This window comes from Rattus rattus, chromosome 3 (genome assembly GCF_011064425.1).
Source record: "Rattus rattus isolate New Zealand chromosome 3, Rrattus_CSIRO_v1, whole genome shotgun sequence".
In the NCBI taxonomy this organism is placed as follows: domain Eukaryota; kingdom Metazoa; phylum Chordata; class Mammalia; order Rodentia; family Muridae; genus Rattus; species Rattus rattus.
In genome coordinates, this window is record NC_046156.1 from 203,826,386 (window position 1) to 203,846,597 (window position 20,212).

Sequence of the window (20,212 nt, forward strand, 5' to 3'; positions counted from 1 at the left end):
CTTCTTACCTTATCTTAGGCAGGATCTTATGTCTTGCTGTGTGGTCTAGGCTGGTTTACATGAGAATCTAACTTAGAATCTTTCTATCCTGAGCTGCTGAGATGTGCGATTCGTGTCCAAAGCCACAACCATTATGTTTTTTATCATGAATGTATACTATGATTTGATTGTTTTCTTGCTTGGTATTTGTCACAACTAAAAATTAACATGCCTTCTAGAATGATTAAATTGAATATTTAAATATGTCATACATACTTTTGCATATGTGACCAGGACCCTGTGCTGGGGCGGGCAGTGCTGGGAGCAGTGCTCAGTCAACTCTCCTTCCTCTATGGAGAGTGCTTGCTAAAGGTGCCAGACATTATCTGTATTGACCCTTATTTCCCGACTAAAGGAGTGGTGTATAATTTGGTATGTAAACTGCCAACATGCTGGGGCTGGAACGATTGCTCAGTGGTTACAGCCACTTGCAGAGGACCTGGGATTAGTTCCCAGCACCCATTTGGTGACTCACAGCTCTCCATGATTCCAGTTCCAGAATCCAATGCTGTATTCTGGTCTCTGCAGACAGTAGGCACAGACATGGTGGACAAAACACCCAGACACAGAAAATAAATAACTCTTAAAAATAATGCCATATCTATGAGAGATACATACACTTAGATGGAAATGAACTGAGGTAGTTCAAAATGAAAGAAGCTCTATTTTCTGACCAAAGAGTAATTATCCTATATATACACATATATTTTTTAAATTTTATATACTTTTTACTTTTATTTTATGTATGTGTTTGCTCTGATGTAAGTGCCCATGGAGGCTAGAAGAGGGAGTTCATTCCCTGGAACTGGACTTAGCAGAAGGCTATGAGCATTCATGGTGGTGCTGGGAATCAAACCTGGGTCCTCTGAAAGAGCAGCCAGTGCTGTCAACCACAGAACCATCTCTCAAACTCCCCACTTTTCCTGATGTTTTATTGGCAATGTGTGATAGCATTTTTTTTTTTAGGCTTTTAACTGTTGCCAGACAGTTAGTTGGCAGAGGGCAGAATATTTCGCACACAAGGAGGTTAGTTAGGCTTAGCACTGGTAACAAGATAGAGAAACTGGTATGCTGTAAGCAACTGGAGGATATATGCAATACTTTCATCTGTGTGCCAGCCGAGCCTGTGACTGCTGCCCAGAGAGTCGTGGTCTGAGAGCAGATACACCGTGAAGGAGATGGAGCTGCCCTCACTGCTCTCATACTGCCGTGGCTCTGTGCAGGGGACCTCGGTTCTCGGAGGACACAGTCTAGAATTTCTGTTCTTGAGTGTTTAATTTTTAGCAATTCTGTTCTCTCCTATATGCTTTTCCTGCTCTGATCTCCAGACCATACTTATGATGACTAATTATAGCATGATGCATGATTATATGTATTGCAGCTCCACACATCACACTACCTGTTCTGTTTCATAAATCTATTTTTCCTAGCTCAATTGCTTCATTTTTCCCCTCATTATGTCATTCACTCCTTTATTAAAAAAAAATTAACCCTGTAATCCAGCATTTCCTTCCTCTGGGCACATACCCGTGGGAAGAAACCCACTACTTTGTAAATGAATGTCTGTGAACATTCAGAATAGCCAAGGCCTGGAAGCCACGGAAGACACAATGGCAGACTAATGGATGAAGAAGATGTGGTACGTGTTATCAGTAGAACAGCATCCCACTCTAACAGAGCCGTTGCTAGTGGCTACACAGAGGAGCCTAGAACGTATTATTGTGCTTTAGTGAAATAAGCTAGCTACAGAAAGAAAAAACAATTCAGGATCTCATTACTTGTAGAACTTGAAATTTTTCGACTGTATAGAAGTGGAGATAACAGCGTGGGCTATTCCTAGGAGAGGTGAGGCAGTGCTGGTTAAAGGATAAAGAGCAGATGTGTAGGTTGAGGGAGTCCAGAGGTGGAATGTGCACCAACCGTGAAGACAATGGGTAATGAAAATGCGGATGAGACTTAAGCTAATAAGATTACAGCCGCCCTCCATGCATCTGTGAGCTCACATGCACACACACTCACACAACTTACAAATGGCTATCGACGAGATGATGGGCATGCTTATTTACCTCAGGATAGAAATATTTCCTGCTATTGTATCTCACAGTATCATGGTATCTACCTTAAAAACATTCCCCATCAAAACCAATATTCTCTTCACGTACATATTGTTATTTTAGGATCCTGGAGTGAAAATATACTAACATATTTTCTGAGGAACGGGCAGATCACGGCAGAAGACGGCGCTGAGATACTCTGGTACCACGCAGCGAACCACAAGTGTCAGATGAGTGACGCCCTGGAGAGTAAGCGGCCTCTGCAGAGATTGGTTTCTCATCTCATTTCACTTCATTTTTAAAGCACTCTTTGATATGTAATCCAGGCTGGCCTCAAACTTTCGATCCTCCTGCCTCAGCCTTCTGAGGGCTGGGATTCTAGACAGGAGCTACCGTACCCGACTACTTCAGTTTTCTTTGGGTAACATATTATCTGAGTATGTTTTTTGGCATCCAAGCAAAATGTCTTGAGCTGCGATTTGGCTGAATTGGGAACCAGGCTGCCACAGTCAGTAGAGAAGAGAGTGCAGGGTCCCCTGGAGGGTGGGCAGCAGCTGTGTGGATGCTCTTGCTGCCACTTGGCTCTGGAAACAGACTCTGTTGCAGAATTTGGACCAGGGATGGTTGCTACAGTTAGAAATTATCAGGCTCATTTCACTCTCGGCTAAGCAGTGCCATTTGTCCTAGCGTCAGGGTGATACGAGTCCGACACTCCTCTGTTGAACCTCTGCTTTATCTCTTAGCATCCGTGTGGAGGATGGGTGCTGGCTTTTGGAGCCTTCAGACCATCCTAGTGACTTGAGAACCCTGTACAAGCCGGCTTATGTCTTCATATCCGCCTGCCCTGGTTCCGCTAGGCTTTGTTCCTGGACGTCCGAGCACCTGCTGCCTCCGCCTGGCTGCTCTCTTCCCAGCAGTGTGTGTTTAGTGGTGCTGATGTTGACTCCAGGCCCTTGAGCATCCTGGGCAAGTGCCACCACTAAGCTGTGTCTCCATGTTCTTCTTACTTTTCTATCTTGCTTTGTACTTTTTAGTTTTAATTTTTTAATTTTTATTTTATGTACTAGAGTGTTTTGTTTGCATGTGTATCTATGCACCATGAGTGTGCCTGGTGCCCAGAGGCCAGAACAGTCTTGAATTCTCTGGAATTCTGGGCAGTTGTGAGCTGCCATGTGGGTGCTTGGAACTGAACTCTAGTCCGTTGTAAGAGAATCCAGAACTCTTAACTGCAGACCCTCCCGCCCAGCTCATCTTTTTATTTTCCATTAAACTTTCTCTGTAGTCTAGGCTGATTAAACTTGTCTTTTGCCTCAGCCTCCCAAGCAGTGGGAATTACAGAGCTGAGCTGCATCCCAGGCCTGGCTAACCTACCACAAAGCCCTTGGCATCAGTCAAATTGCCATTTCTTAAAGACAAATGCTTGTTCCTGACCCCAGGATGGAATACTGCCCTCCACCCCAACCCAGCTCCTCGCCTCAGTTCTGCTATTCCTTTCAGTGAGTGTGGTTCTGAGGTTGCCGTATTCTGGCACAGATCTCCGCTGCATCCTTTTATACACAGAGGAGCACATCTTATCCACTCATCAGCTAACAAACCTCTGAGTTGTTGCCACTTTGGCTACTACTTTCCTGTCTGCCCTGTGAACTGGCGTATAGGAGGCCAGCAGCACATGCGGGGAAAAGGAGTCAGCAGACATGGACAGACAAGGAGAAGTTTTATTGAAACACACTGAAGGAGAGCAATGAGTGAATTCCAGAGATAGGGCGGCACCCCTGAGCGGGAGGGGGAAAGTTCTCCTTGCAAGAGTCAAGGCGGGAGTAGTTTCATTGTGGGGCGTCTGAACAGGCTTGAACCTGGCATAGGCTCTCATTCCTTTGCTTGCCATATAAGAGAGCTAACAGCATACCCCCAAAACCCTGCATATGAGTGTTGATTGCAGAGACAGCAGCTCTCCAGAAAAGCCACGCCCCGCACTGACCATCAGGCTGTGAGCACACAGCCTGTCAGTCGTGTTGTCAAGGGGTGACCTTTACTGTGTGAGTTGTTTTCCTCAAGGCTGACCGTTTACAGACACTTCTGTGGGCCGTAAGAGGTTACGGCCTGGATGTCTGTGTTACTAGATGGCAGGCAACAAGTGCTCACGGCTCTTAACTAGTAAGCCATCTCTCCAGCTCTATCTCTGTTCATTTCGATCCAAGTACATGCCTGATCTCCTATAAACATGTGCGCTTCGGCTGGAGGGAGGGCTTGAGAGCTGGCTGCTCTTCTAGAGGTCCTGAGTTCATTCAGCAGCAGCATGGGGGCTCACAGCCATCCGTCATGAGATCCGGGATCTGGTGCCTTCTTCTGGCATGCAGGGATATATATACATATATATATGTATATATACACACATATATATGTATGTATGTATATGTATATATAGTATATATGCATATATATGTGTATGTATATGGCATGTGGGCATATGTATGTATGTGTATATATGTTTTATTTTTTAAGATTTACTTAATAACTTTCCATGTCTTGAGTGTTTTGTCTGCTGCCTGCATGTATGTATGTCCACTGTGTGCTTGCATGTTGTCTGCAGAGGCCAGAAAGGGGCACTGGGTCTCCTGTAAGGGGAGTTACAAACAGTCCTGAGCCGTCACATGGGTGCTGGGACCTGAATCCAGATCCTGTGCAGTATTAGCCAGCCAGTGGGTACCAAACAGGGCTGGTCACCACTGAGCCGCCTCTCTAGCCCCAGCCTGTGGGTTTATTACCTAACAAATTATAAACCATTCTTTTAGCCAAAAGCCAGAAACCCAATAGCCTTGCGATAGTCTTCATTCTGGGCCAGTTGGTCTATAGGTGTGGTTACTGTGGACGTACACTCTTAGTATTCTAAATTCTAAATTCTCTTCACATAGTTATGTGGGAGTAGCGGTCTCTCTGGAGTTTCATAAAGAGTCTTGCAGCTGCCCTGTTGGCACTAAATTTACATTTTTCTGTGCTTTGATTTGAAAGTTTGTCTTCTCCAAACTCATATTTAAATATAATTAGTAATGGAATTATATGGAAGGTGAGGTCTCTAGGGAGTTTGGGGTCTAAATTGGAAATATTTCCTTAGTACACTACTAAAAAGCCCAATAGTTAATCGCTTACCTTTCCTCACACACTCATGACAGTTGATGCTGAGCGTCCCCTAGCAACTGCCTATGTTGACTCCACACATTCAGTCGGTGTTCTCTTGATTGACCATTACTACAAACGACAGTGTTGTATAAGACAGATGGGGCCACCAGCACTGCTCAGTGGGTACACAGGCTTGCTACCAAGCCTGACAACCTCAGTGTGACACCCAGGTCCTCACAGAGGAGGAAATAAACAACGCCTCACCTGGTCTTCTGCCACCATGGCATTCACATGCATGCACACAAATGTTTATGTATGTGTGTATATAATTTTATAAATAAATACAAATATAAAATATTTATATTTTATTATATAGAATATAAGTAAATATATAAAGTTATAAATATATCACTTAATAAATATAAAAATTAAGACAAGTGTCAGTTTTCAAATTACAGATAATTTCCATGCTGCTTTGTCTATTTCCTTCCTTCCGTTTTGATGCTTCCCCAGGTCCCAGTGCTGATGCTGTGTTTCAGGGTTTTATTAGGACAGTACCCACAGCCAGATGTCTGTTTCTGCTTCTCTCCTGGTAGCACACATTCAAAGCTGGAGGGGGGGTGCATACCTGCAATCCCAGCATTTGGGAGGCTGGAGCAGCACCATTTGCAAGTTAGAGGTCAGCCTGAACTGCACAGTGAGAGCTTGTCCCACAAAACAAGCCACCTCTAAAAAGTAGCCAAGCTCTAAATCAAAGACATTAATTTTTAGGTAGCATTTCAGACATGAACAGTGAATATCCCTGAATCTAATTTGAGTATCAAGAAGATAATGCATGTACGTGTCTGTGGTTCTCTATGTCTGTATGTCTGTGTGTACACGGGTGTGTGTGGGGGGGAGGGGGTGTGGGTGCGTGTGTAGGTGTGTGTGTGCAGCACCTTTGAGGGACACTCTCTGCTCAAATATACTATTTTTGTTAGCAACAAATACTTAATAGACTTCCCTTCCCTTACTGTGTTCACTTTTCTAGATTCTAGAAGATTCATGGGCAGGGTAATGGTTGAGGGGCTGCAGGATCTAAGGATAGCGTGCTGGCCTCATACAGTGCCTGGCATTCTGTAGCTGCCCCGTGTTCCTTCTCTCTCACAGGGCACTGAGGCGCTGCTCCTGAAGTCCTGTCCTTGTTGGCAGTAATGTGAGCTCTCTTACTTGGGCAGGTGCCGCCCACATGATCGAGGCTGATGTCCTTCTTCCTAGCGATGGCTCGGAGCATGGCCAGCCAATCATGGCCCACCCGCCCGAGACGAGCAGTGACAACACTCTGCAGGAGTGGCTGGCTGAGGTCATGAAGAGCAGCAAAGGCATCAAGTTGGATTTCAAGAGGTACTTTACAGACGTGCTTCGTGTTGCTACAATTCACGTTCAGGGAGAACAGTAAAACATGCGTCTCTGTGGCGACTGTCTTAGTTAGGGTTTTATTGTTTCGACGAGTCAGCAACTCTCATAAAGGAACATTTCAACGGAGCCCGCTTACAGTTTCAGAGGTTTAGTTCATTATTATGGTGGGAAGCATAGCATCATACAGGTAGGCATGGTGCTGGAGGAGCTGGGAGTCCTACATCTTCATCCACAGGCAGCAAAAGGAAACTGTGCCACACTGAGTATAGCTTGAACATAGCAGATCTCAAAGCCCACCCCCACAGTGACAGCTTCCTCCACCAAGGCCACGCCTGCTCCAACAAGGCCACACCTCCTAATTGTGCTGCTCCCCATGGACCAAGCATTCGCACACATGAGTCTGTAGGGAGTGAACATATCTATTTAAATGATCACAACTGACTATTCTTACACATTATCCAAACTGAAATGAATTTTTAGACCTTCCTGTGTTTCTAGAATAGACTTAAAACAACGTCGTGCTAATGGCTAAGATTGTTCCTTAAGGACCTCTAAGACTAAAGTCAGCTTTTATAAAGGAATGTAACTATCATACCACAGAATGGCAGAACAAAGGTGCTTTTCTCCACCGGTGCAGAGAGGCGAGGACGGTAACAGAGCCAGTACCTGCATATTCAATTCTGTTGTATTACGTTAGTAAAGACACTAGTCTGAAATGCAGTCGTCAGTAGTCAAAGCATCCTTTAAAATACTGTTTTGCAGGAATTGACCATGTGAGCAGGAATGAGTGTCACCTCCCTCCAGTGTCTGTCATAGACATTTTATGTCATTTGGCCATGAGGAAGCTATAATGTCTGGAATTGATGGGATGCAGAACAGATGACCACAAACTCCAGTGTCTACTGCCATCCAAACCTAGATTTGGTGGCAAATTCACCCCACCTTTGAATCATATTTCAGTGTGAAGTTCTCTCAGGGCTGGAGGGAGCTCAGTAGTTGTCAGAGGACCCATGTTTGGCTCCCAGTGCCCATGTCAGGTAGCTCAAAGCAGCCTGTAATTCCAGCTGCACGGTACCCAACACCCTCTGCTGGCCTCTGCAGACAACTGCACCCACATGGCACACATATATAAATTAAAAATAAACTTTAGCGAGTAGGATTTGACAACCTTGTGGGTAACCAACTAACTAACCATTTGTGGGTGAATGGATGTCCAGCCATCCTTGTCACTTGGTTGTGATGAGTGGCTGTGTAGAACCTGGATGTATAGGAGTCTGGACTGACAGAGATTGGGTTACAGAATCATTTGAGGACCAGAGAGTTTTGTGGGTGGTGATTTCTAGAGGGATTTTAATGCAGCAATGTGGCTTCTCTGGCTGAAATACAGAACCCTCCCCACCCCACCCCCCTTTAGCACACAGTTTTAGTCCCTCTGGCTGGAATAAGGCATACCTTAGTACCCACCTTTAAACCCAAACAGTGAAGGTAAAGTTACTTTGTAGAAGGAAGCAGCCATGTTTGAAAGTGATGTCTAATTAAGAGGCAGACAAAGTGATGAATCAGAGAAAGATTTGACAGAGTCGGATATGCTCAACTCTCATGAGAATAGAGAGAAAACAGGCTATGTAAGAGGGAGAGCAGCAGGGTATGGGGGAAGCAAAGAGAGAAGAAGAGAGGGCAGTTTTACTAGGACAGTTGTACAGAGACAGATCGAGGAGAGAACAAGCTAGACACGGGTGAAGACGGACAAGCCAGAAGATTAGAACGGATTGCCGAAGTTAGTAAGAGGCAGAGCAGAGCAATTCAGTTAAAAGGTGAAAGACGCCGGTTTGAACCAGTCAGTGTGGACAGGACTTTGAGCCGGAACAGGTGAGTTGACCAGCCAGCCAGAGTCCAGAGAGAGTCAGACAGAGCGAGCTCTCACTCAGCAGTGAGCCTCTGAGGGGACGTTACCTCAGGACAATAGAAGACACTTTTACAGTGAGTGGTTCATCTGTTTTATTAGCAGAGTCTTAGTCCCTGAAGGAGACTGCCGGGCCAGCCTCAGATCTCAGGACTCAGGCCCAGGGCAGCCTTCCCTGGCCGTGAAGTACAGCACCAGGCAGTTTAAACTTTTGAACCTCCTCCTCTTCCATGTGTTTTGAGTGTTTGCCCTCAATTTCTAAAAAAAAAAAAATTCCTAAGCATGCAGGATAAGGTAAGATCAGTTTGTGCATTAGTTTACTAGTTGTGTATTAGTTCAGTTTTGCATCGCTGTGGCCAAACTGTTTCACAGAATATCTGTCAAACCTTGGCTCAGGGTTTCAGAGGGGTTTCCGTCCAGCTGGCTAGAGAGGGTGAATGCTGTGGGGGGGGGGGTGGGCAGTGTTCTGGTGAAATGAATCTGTTCACAAGGGGCAGACCAGGGAGCAACCTGCAACCAAGTGCAGGTCGAGCCCTCACAGGCCTGCACCTCTAATCGAGTTCTAGCAGCCTCTCTGTAGTCTCCAAAGCAGTGCCACAGGCTGGGACCCGTGTGCTCAGAATGAGTCTCTGGGGAACAGTTAAGAGTGTGACCTTAAGCATGATGCTGTGGATTTTACTGCAGCTTCTCAGTGTGTTGTTGTTTGTTGTTGTTGTTGTTGCTGTTGTCCGTTTGTTTGTGTAGTTTTGTCTTTTGAGTCAAGATCTTGAGCTCATCCCAGTACCAACCCCCAGCAGCCTCCCTAGTGTTGGGATTACAAGCGTGTGCTACGCCTCTCTCTGACTACATGCTCTGAAGTCAGGGACTGTGGCACAGCCAGCTTTCTTTCTCTTAGTTTTGTTTTTTGTTTTTATTTTTGTTTTTCAAGGTAGAACTTCTCCATGTGGCCCTGGAAGTCTCTCTGTAGACCAGGCTGGCCTGAAATTCAAAGGTCTATCTGCCTCTGCCTCTGCCTCCTGAGTCCTCTGCTCTATTTTCTTGGGTTGCTCTGCTGATTTAGGGTCTTTTGTGGCTCCCTGTGGATTTCAGAATCGAGGTTTTAAAGGGTGTCAGTGTAGTAGAAGTCAGGACGCATTACAGAGAAATAAAAGCATCTAAATTCAAAGTCCCGCCTGAGGCTCACTTACTAATCCACTAAAATCTAGGACATCCACTCCAGGGACAGAGTGGGGAGAATATGCAAGGGAAAGAGCCTGCAGGCCAAGGGCCACATGCCTCTGGTGTCAGCACACAGGTTAAGAAAATGTCTCTCCTTAAAGTAGGAGGGACAGGAGAGAAGCACGACGGACACGCCCATCCGCAGGATGAGCTGAGGTCTCTCCCGCCCCCAGGGTTCTCAGCCTCTGTCACAGCAGCACAGGAGCTGTTTCCCTTGATGAACCTTTCTAAAGGGTCAGGAGCATTCATCTTTAGAAGTAGTGAGGTTCTCCAGTTGTGCGTGTGTGTGTGTGTGCGTGCGCGTGCGTGTGTGCGTGTGCATGTGTGTGTGCGAGTGTGCATGTGTGCATGTGTGCGTGTGCATGTGCGTGTGCGAGTGTGCGTGTGTGCATGTGCGTGTGTGTGTGTGTGTGTGTGTGTGTGTGTGCGTGTGTGTGCTGACGCATTCCTTTCCTTTAATCCCAGGGCTTAAGACAGGCAGGCAGGATGATTTCTGAATTGAGGCTAGCACGTACTGCATAGCAAGTTCCAGCCAGCCAGAGGTACATAGTGAGACCCTGTCTCAAGAACCAACAGATAAACACATGAAAACAGCAACAAAAGCCTTTACTGGTTTGAATTCTGTGGCTAGAGTAGTTGTAGGGAAGAGAAGACAACACATCGTTCAAGTGGAGCTAAAATATCTTCTCGTTTCCACAGAAGTGTTCTAAATACAGAAAGAGTATGAGTTTGCATTAGCTTTAGGAAATACATTTTTAATTTGTTTTTTATTTTATGTTTGTTGGCATTTAACCTGCATGAATGTCTCTTGAGGGTGTCAGAAGCCCTGGAACAGGTACAGATGCCTGTGAGCTGCCATGCGGGTGCTGGGAACTGAACTTGGTTCCTCCGGAAAGACAGCTGCTACTGTTAATCACTGAGCTGTCACTCCAGCCCCAGGGATATGGGTTTAGGCTTTCTAGGCATGTAAGAAATGTGTTTGTGTCTCCAAACTCACCTAATCATGCCTGAAGGAAAAGAGACCTTTCCTCCCTCAGGATTGCGAGTGTTGCAGTCAATCTTATCAAAGGCTGAAGTAGCAGGACCCACTCTCAGAACGGGCCCACCTGCAACTTCTCCTTCTTGAGTGTGGCTGCAAGCGAAACCTTTGTATCTTTCGTACATCACTTCACACTTAGTGACCGGAATGGGGGGCTCTGAAGCCCCGTTTGGTCCACGGGGACTGGCATTATTGATATCACTATAAAATCTATAAGTTCCTACATGGAAATGAAGTATAAAGACTTGGAGGTAGGGTGCATGCTAGTCTTGCCCTCTGGTCCCATAAGAGCTCCTCCATTTGACTCCGGATTTGAGACAGGAAGACCTCAGTGTGGGAAGTCTCACGGGTCACAAACTCTTTCAGTCTGGCAGCCGCCCGAGCATCCATGCTGTTCCTGGACAACGTGAAGCAGCACCTGCAGCGGCCTGTGTGGATTAATGCCGACGTCCTTCCCGGGCCAAATGGGAGCAGCAAAGTAGTAGACGCCAAAGCCTTTCTGGACACCGTGACGTCCTTCTTCCCAGACGTGACCTTTTCCTTGGGTTGGACAACAGGGTGGCATCCTGAGAAAGTCAATGAAGGTGATAATTCTAATCAGTTTGCTTTGAGCAAATGCCAAGTTGGTCTCTGCGAATGTGTGGAATATTCTGAACTCATTTCTTCAGTAGGGTACAGAGCAAACTCATGTGTTAGCTCAAGCACATGAGAGCCTTTCAGGCAGGAGGAAGCTGTGTCAGTGTGGCTGAAGAGCACAGCTCTGTCCCTGAACATTCCATTGTGGTCCAGTGGTGTCTTAGGGTTTCCATTGCTGTGCAGACTCACCATGGCCATGGCAACTCTCATAAAGGTAACCATGTAATTGGGGCTGGCTTACAATTCAGAGATTCAGTCCATTATCATCATGGCAGGAAGCACTGCAGACAGGCAGGCATGGTGCAGGACAGGGACCTGAGAGTTCTACATCTTCGTCTGTAGGCAGCAGCAGGGGACTGCCACATTAGATCTAGCCAGAGCACAGGAGACCTCGAAGCCCGCCTCCACAGTGGCACACTTCCTCCGCCATGGCCACACCTCCTCATAGTGCCACTCCCATGGACCAAGCATTCAAACACATGAGTCTGTGGGGGCCATGCCTATTCAAACCACCCTGGGTGGCTTAATGATGTTCTGCTCGCTCAGTGTGCCCAAGACCATGGGTTCCACCCAGCACCATGAAGCACATAAATACAACCAATGTTTTCCTTGTACTGTGATGCTTGAATTCTCTCTGAGCTCAATGGAAAATGTGTGGAGTAGGAGCTCATCTGTGAGTTACTGATAGAGCTGTCTTCTCCTGGGTGGTTTGGTTTTTAGCTAATTGTCTTCCAAGATTCCAATCACAAACGCACACTCCTCTCTTCCCACCTCAGGATACACCTGGCCGATGGTGAAAGAGATGGACTACATATGCAGCGAGCTAACCCAGCCTGTCACCTTCCCGGTCAGGGCAGCCTTGGTGAGGCCGTCGTGCTCTCAGTTGCTCTGGCTATTGGCGAAGTCGAACAGGTACGGATTATCTGCAGTAAGAATGGCTTACTCTAGCTAGCCCATACAAAAGACACGCATCCTGGTACTTTATTTACAAGCTGTAAGCCCAGATTGGGCAGGTTATGAGCTATTCTAACGTATGTCCCATCCACATGTCCCTTGTTACTTGCCGTATCTCCTGGGCACGTGGTGCTTGTGGACCATCTCCTCTCATGGCGGTCCCCTCCTCCCTTGGTCTCCTCTCTTCTTCCTCTTCCCCTCCTCTGGTCTCTTCTCAAACCATTCACTCATCCTCAAGTTCTGCCTTTCTCTCCCTACTGCCCAGTCACAGTCTCTAGACATTTATTAACTAATTAATTTGAAAGTGTGGTGCATCATGGTGGTGTTCATGAGGCTCTCCTCGACTTGGGGGCCACTATTTAGCATTTAAATACCTAGCAACACCTCAGTAACCCCCACAACTATCACCATATCAGTGTACAATGTGGAGAGAAGGGCGTATGTGTGCCTGCAAGCCCAGCACTTGGGGAACAGAAGCAGAAGGCTAAGGAATTCAAGGTCAACCTCAGCTACAGGGGGACTTGGAGTCTTGCCTGGGCTACCTGAGTCTCTGTTTCAAACAGAAAAAAAATGGCCATGATATACTAATCATCAAAGGGCAGTGGGTGAAAGGGAGAAGGAGTGAAAACTGACGGGGTCAGCACATAGACTCCCTCCCAGCAGACCTTAGAGCATGGCGTTACCCCTGCCCTCCACAGTCTGTGCGCACGGTAGTTCCGAGGAAATGTTGTCAGCTTCCAGCTGTAAGTACAAAAGGTGGCTTGTCTTTGAACACTACCATTGCAGAAATCTTTTTCACACAAAATTTTAATCATTTGATATATGTGAGAAATTAGCTGGGGTTGGCAAGTGGCTCAGCAATTCCACATGTTTGCCATGAAAGCCGATGGCCTTCTCATCGTGCCTTGCAGCCCACACAAATGTGTCAAGAGAGAATTGACCTCTGACCTCCATACATGAGCCAATGCTGTCCTCTGACCTCCATACATGAGCCATGGCATGCATGTGTGTACCCCACACACACACACACATAGACACTAATAATATAAAATACATTTTAGGGACTGGGAAGATGGCCCAGTGATCAAGGACAAGCACTGCTCTTGCAGAGGACCTAAGTTCAATTCCCAGCACCCATGCCAGGTGACTCTCAGCCGCCTGCAGCCCCAGCTCTGGGGATCACACCTCTGAGGGCATGTATACTCACCTGCACATGCCTACACATAGACATACATGCATATGCATACTCACAGAACTTAAGTGGGAATAAGCCGGCATTACAGCCGTCAAAGCGAAGGTTTAGTAACTGGTTCAGAAGCAGTTGAGTCTCTGGAGAAGGCTGTGCATACAGCTTCCTTATTCTTCCTGCCAAACATATTCCCAACAAAAACAGACTAGGATGGCATTTAAACAGGATTTATTATATTCTATGTGTACAGTGCTTTTTACCTGTGTGTACATGTATAGTGTCTGCATGCCTGGTGTTCACAGAGGTCAGAAGAGGGTGTCAGATTTCCTGGAATTGGAGTTACAGATGATTGTGAGCCACCATGTGGGCTGGGAACTGAACCTGGGTCATCTGCAAGAGCATCAAATGCTCTAACCACTGAGCAGTCTCTCCAGCCCCCAGGCTAGCTCTTTAATGTAGTTTCAGAATAGTCGTCTTTTGGTATTTAAAGGTAACACATCCAGAAGCTATGAAAGAAAACTTTGCTATATTTGAAGACATAAGAATCAGGAATTCTGGTAAAAATAATATTTTGATACATGTCAGAGAGATACAAAGAATTCTAACACATAAACTTGTTTTTTATAATCATCTGGCAAAAAGCCCAGCTTAATAATTCACAGGTTGGAGAGAATAGAGGAGGCAGGCCTGTTGTTGTATGCATCATAGATGTAAACTGATTTATTTCCTTAAGGAAACAGTGGGCGTGTTCATGGCTTTGTATTAGTGAGGGCTTATCTACCTAGAAAGTGGATGTAAGCACAGAGAAGGGCTAGCAGAGTTTCCAAGCATTCCGGTCGGAAACTGGCTGAGTATATTATGGCATGCTCTCATAATGCATAATACTTGTTATAGGCCATGCTGTAGGCTTGAGGTTTTCATATGGACAAATCTCTGTTAAGTATAAAACATTAAAGCTCACAATGATCTTATAGTAATTATGATTCTACTTGCATGAGAAACTGAAGTATAAAATATTTATAGATGGATTAAACTTGAAGCTGTGTGAGCAGCTGTAGCCAGCATTATGGCAAAAGAGAGACATTAGATGGTTACCAGACAATAATCTGTCTGGCTAACAAGCAGAAAAAAGATGTACTGAGCTAATGAGGAAATCTTTTTTTTTAACTCTATGTGCATTGGTGTTTTATCTGCATGTATGTCTGCATGAGGATGTATGTAACTCTGGAACTAGAGTTAGAGCCAGTTGTGAGCTGCCTTCTGGGCACTGGGAATTGAACCTGGGTCCTCTGGAAGAGCAGACCGTGCTCTAACCACTGAACACCTCTGCAGTCCCGAGACAGTTATTTTCACAGTGTGCAATGCTTTAGACACTCTCCTGGGCAGGCATGGCATCCTCAGTAACTCTTACTATTATCACCGATGCTGCTTCGAGGTTTATTGCTTTTCATTAGTGTTGAAGAATTACTCTGAAGTCAATTAGCATCCTATATTAATTTTTAAAGATTATTTTTTAAATTGTGACACTAAATTAAATTGTAAAAGTTGGATTCTTATGCAGAACTCCGGCTTTTGAAAACACCTTCTTGTAGCCCTGTTTGAGAAGCATTCACAATATAAACAGAGTATTTATGTGGACACGGAGGACTTAGCGAGCGTGTACACAAGCACTGTGGAGTTAGAGCCACAGCTGTGAGGAAACCTGGCCAAGGCCACACTTCGCTCACGCGCAGACTGCAGTATTTCCACTGATTGGTGATGGCGGTTTTGAAAGGTCATGTCTGATCTCCCTAAAAACTCAGAGAGCCCACAGTCAGAGATAAGTCTTTGGAACATGATCCTGACAGGCCTGACAAGTGCCACAGACAGAGGAGCAAGTACCACAGACACTGCGGGCCGCCCTGTGCTGTGAACCCTAGGAACTTTTCTTTTCTGTTAAGCAGAAACCGCAGAGTTCTTAAATATCTCGTGTTAAGTCTTTCGAGTCGAAAGTGGCGGATTATATATAGTTTTCCCCATGGTTTTAAACATGGCAGCTGGATATTACCAAAGGCTATTCCAGTGACCTAGAGAATTCTGCACAGTAAGTTGACAGTAACTTCTTCAAGCTCGGGTCTTTTTTCCACAGTAAACTGTCTCACGAAATCCATAGAGATAATATTTAAGAGCAGTGAGTGGCTACTTTCATCCTCATTCTGAATCTGTATAAAGCGCTGGACAAACACCAATGGTTGTTAACCCATGACCTGTCTATTTACAATAAGGACACTGTGTGAGAAATCGTTTTTAAAGTAATGAGTTCTCGTGACATAAACAGCATAAATTACCAACATTTCAAATGTTGCTCACAAGTGGTATGTAAATAAGTTTGTATATGGGGTTGGGGACTTAGCTCAATGGTAGAGCGCCTGGGTTTAGTCCTCAGCTCCAAAAAAAAAAGTTTGTATATGAACAATGCTTTAAAAATGATCAGGAGGCTGGAGAGATGGCTCAGCGGTTAAGAGCACTGACTGCTCTTCCAGAGGTCCTGAGTTCAATTCCCAGCAACCACATGGTGGCTCACAACCATCTGTAATGGGATCCGATGCCCTCTTCTGGTGTGTCTGAAGACAACAGCTACAGCTTATATAGAATAAATAAATCTTAAAAAAAAAAAATGATCAGGAAAAGTTGGGACAATAGTATACCTTAGGTCGTCACTAGCGATATCAGCCATTTTGACATGTGTCTCCTGGGTGCTAACTTGCACTGTATTTCATTATCTGTTCATGTTTATGGACTACATACTGTTTTCATCGTGTCATTTTTACCAAGTTCTCTTAGCCTTTGCATGTGTATATGTATGTGCGTGTGATGCACAGTCATGTATGTGTGTGATGCACACGTGTGCATGTGTGTTATATGCATGTTTGTGTATGTGATGAGCATGCACATGTGTGTATTTGTGTGATGCATGTATGTGTATGTGATGCATGTGTATGTGTGTGAGGCATACACCTATAAATATATGTGTATGATGCATACACATCTATGTTTGTGTAATGCACACATGTGTATGTGTGCAATGTATGTATGTATATGTGTGTGATGCACACCTGTATATGGAAAATCTTTCCCCCAATGCAAGTACAGTGAGTGTTTAAAGTTGCTTGAGGCTTAGAAGACTGTGGAAGCTAAGCCTCTTTTTAGTGATATGAAACAAACAGATTTCTCCTTCAGTTTATTCCCTAAGTATTTGTCACACGAAGTAGTTGAAAACAAGTAGCTAAAAGGACACTAATCACCAATAAAAAAGACAATTTAGAATTCCTTTCAGTATCATTTCATTAATGAATAAAGACAAATATGTTTTTATTTAAATACTTTACCTATCTTCAGTTGGCATTTAAAATATACTTCACATACTATGTGTATGCACGTGCACGTGTGTGCATGTGTGTGTGTGAGTGTGTGTGTATGTATGTGTGTGTATGTATGTGTGTGTGAGTGTGTGTGTGTGTGTGTGTGTGTGTGTGTGTGTGTGTGTGTGTGTGTGTGTGTGTGTGTGTGTGTGTGTGTGTGTGTGTGTGTGTGTGTGTGTGTGTGTGTGTGTGTGTGTGTGTGTGTGTGTGTGTGTGTGTGTGTGTGTGTGCGTGTGTGTGAGTGTGTGCGTGTATGTATGTGTGTGTGTGAGTGTGTGTGTGTGTGTGTGTGTGTGTGTGTGTGTGTGTGTGTGTGTGTGTGTATGGGAGGGGATGCTGGGAATTTCATCCATGCCGAGCAAAGCAGTTCCCCAATGAACTACGTTCTCAGATCCTAGATTTTTCTCTTATGAAAAGTGTATAGCTTATGGAAGGGCATATTTTCTTCAGTAGCCATAACAAAAGTCTAACACAAAATAAGTCCAATTACACTTGAAATTTATGCCATGACTGTCACTGTTCTAGACACAAGATGAGTGAAATTAAACTGTAGAGCAGTGGTTCTCAGCCTTCCTCATGCTGCAGCCCTTTAATACGCTTCCTCATGTCATAATGACCTCAACTGTAAAATTATTTTGTTGTTTCTTCATAACTGTAATTGCTACTGTTATGAATTTCAAAGTAAATATCAGATATGCAGGATATCTGACATGTGACCCCAGCGAAAGGATCACTGGACTCCCAAAGGGGACTTGACCCCCAGGTTGAGAGCCACTGCTGTGGATATTATGCAGTGACTCATTGTACCAGCTAATTGAGTGGTCTTCATCCCAGAACTTCTGATTGTAGAGACTATAAAACCTTGTCATTGTTACAGCTCTAATGGCCTTACACAGCTTGAGACAGGAAGAAGTGGGAAATTTATTATTTATTTTAAATTAGAGCAAAAGCCTTGAGATGTTTATCTAAGTTGATAAAACAACAAAATCTGATCATGATTTCACCATAGAAGACTAGAGGTTAGGTGCCGGGACCACCACCGTGGCAAGCGCTGCCTTGCATGGGTGAGGCCCTTAGCTCACTTCCCAGCTCCAAAAAGTAACAAATCCCCAGTGTATTAAAACTGTGCGTGTCTCTGTCTGTTCACTCAAGGGAACATGGGAACACGGGAGCATGCCCATGTGAGCACTGGAAGCTGCAGCGTGCAGGCAAAGGTGTCAGGATCCCTTAGAGCTGGAGTAAATATTAGTGGCTGTGAGCAACCCCACGTGACCTGGGTCCTCTGCCAGAGCAATCCAGGCTCTTAACCCCGGAAGCTACTGTTTCTGAAAAGTCCTTTGCTGCGGTTGTGCCCTGCCTGGATCTAAAGTATATGTAATGTTCACTTGCCATGTTAGGGTTTCGAATCTCGGCCCATACCTAGACAGGATATACACAGACGCCATGGTTCCACGTGGAGAGGTTTAATGAGAGAAGAGTAGAAGAAGAGAGGAAAGGCGCCGGCCATGGGCACGTGGAGGTGGGGTGGTGGCAGATAGGGGCAAGAACAGAGAAGAACAAAGAGCAAGAGGGGTAAGAGAGGGTAAGAGAGAATAAGTGAGGGAGGAGGGGGCAAGCAGCCCCTTTTATAGTGTCAGGCACAGCTGGCTGTTGCCAGGCAACTATGGGACAGAGTATAGCATACCAGGCTGCTGCCTGCCAGGTAGCTGTGGGGGTGGAGCTTAAACAGAATACCAACATGCCACGTATAGGAAGGTCTTTATTTGTACCTGCTTATGTCCTAATCTTCTAATACTTCTCTCATTTTAAATGGCTTTCAGTGGATTTTCAAGTTTTCAAAGCAAAAAAAAAAATGTATATTCTCTTTAAACAATATTTTCTCTTCCTTTTGAGCTATCATTTCTTTTCGCTTTTAAGGCATGCTGTTTAGTGTTTCCAGAACAGGGGCTCACAGCTAGGGTAAAGCTAACTCTGAAGCAGATAATGTCTCAGGACATCTTGGTTCTCCAAACTTGTGTGTGTGGCAGCGACTCCAGGAGGTATCTCGTGACAGGGGTCTTGAGTGTGTTCTGTACTGCACAGGACACCCGCAAGAGAAACAGTCTCACGTGATGACATCATGCCCATGTGGGGAATTTGAGAAAGGCATCCAATTATTAGTGACTGTGGGCATTGTTAATGTGGACGCTTTCCAAATCCTGCAAAGACGCCAGTCTAAACAAGCATGAGATTCCCAGTGGCTGTTCAGTTTTCCCAAGCGCCTCTTCAATTCCTTCAGAAGTAGTCTCGGTCCCCTGTGGTGGCCACGTCTTTAATCCCAGCAGGCTAGCAGGGGCAGGTGGATCGCTATGTGTTTGAGGCCAGCCGGTCTGCACAGCAAGTTCCATCTAGACTAACCCCCACAGTGTCTTCTTTTCCTCTGTGCTTACTGAGAGAATATTTAGTGCTATTTCGCACTGACCATCCATTCACTTCCCCATGAGGGTAAGGCATGAGATGTCTCGACGCCAATTCTGTGCTCATCTTCGTGATTCTGCTCCCCAGTTTTAGCTATGGGAATGCTGTGCATTTCATAAGATGTGCTGTACTTTGTTATATATCCAGGGATATCGAAGAGAACATCACAATGGCCTGCATGTGAAATGTTGTAGGCTTGAGGCTTTGGGGAAAGCTGGACTTGAAGAACCTTTCTACATACTGTTCTGAAATGGATTTGTTTCTCTTTCAATGGCTTTAGAAACCAAGTTGCATCAGTTATAATTTTTTGGAAATTTGTTCGTTTTGTCTTTAAAAAGTATTTAGTTACAGCTGACTTAAATAGCCTGTTACTCTTAGTTCCTTACGAGTCTTCAGTTCCTTGGTGCACCTGAGCTTTTCTTAGACTAGAGAGTTTGCCTGTGTGGTATATTCATGTGTACATCCTCATATGTGTACCCACGTGTAGGCAGACGCACTCACAGGCCAGAGAGCGATGTCATGTATGTACCCACGGGCATGCAGATGCACTCACAGGCCAGAGAGTGATGTCATGTATGTACCCACGGGCATGCAGACGCACTCACAGGCCAGAGAGCGATGTCATGTATGTACCCACGTGTAGGCAGACGCACTCACAGGCCAGAGAGCGATGTCATGTCTTCCTCAGGCACGCTCACCATATTTCCTGCGACAGTGTCTCTCACTGAACCTGGTGCTTATGGATTGGCTAGGCTGGGTAGCCACCCTGCTTAGGGGTTTGCTCCCCCACCGCCATGCTGAGGTTGC

General features: G+C 45.3%; 1 protein-coding gene across 1 annotated transcript in view; it reads left to right on the plus strand.

Annotated features, from left to right (window-relative positions):
* Positions 1–20,212, plus strand: part of Fam151b (family with sequence similarity 151 member B) — a 35,199-nt gene that overhangs the window by 7,355 nt on the left and 7,632 nt on the right. The window contains exons 2-5 of the mRNA XM_032899038.1: positions 2,217–2,342; positions 6,428–6,593; positions 11,135–11,352; positions 12,181–12,316. Of these exons, the coding sequence (XP_032754929.1) occupies positions 2,217–2,342; positions 6,428–6,593; positions 11,135–11,352; positions 12,181–12,316 (646 nt within the window). The remainder of the gene's footprint in view (positions 1–2,216; positions 2,343–6,427; positions 6,594–11,134; positions 11,353–12,180; positions 12,317–20,212) is intronic.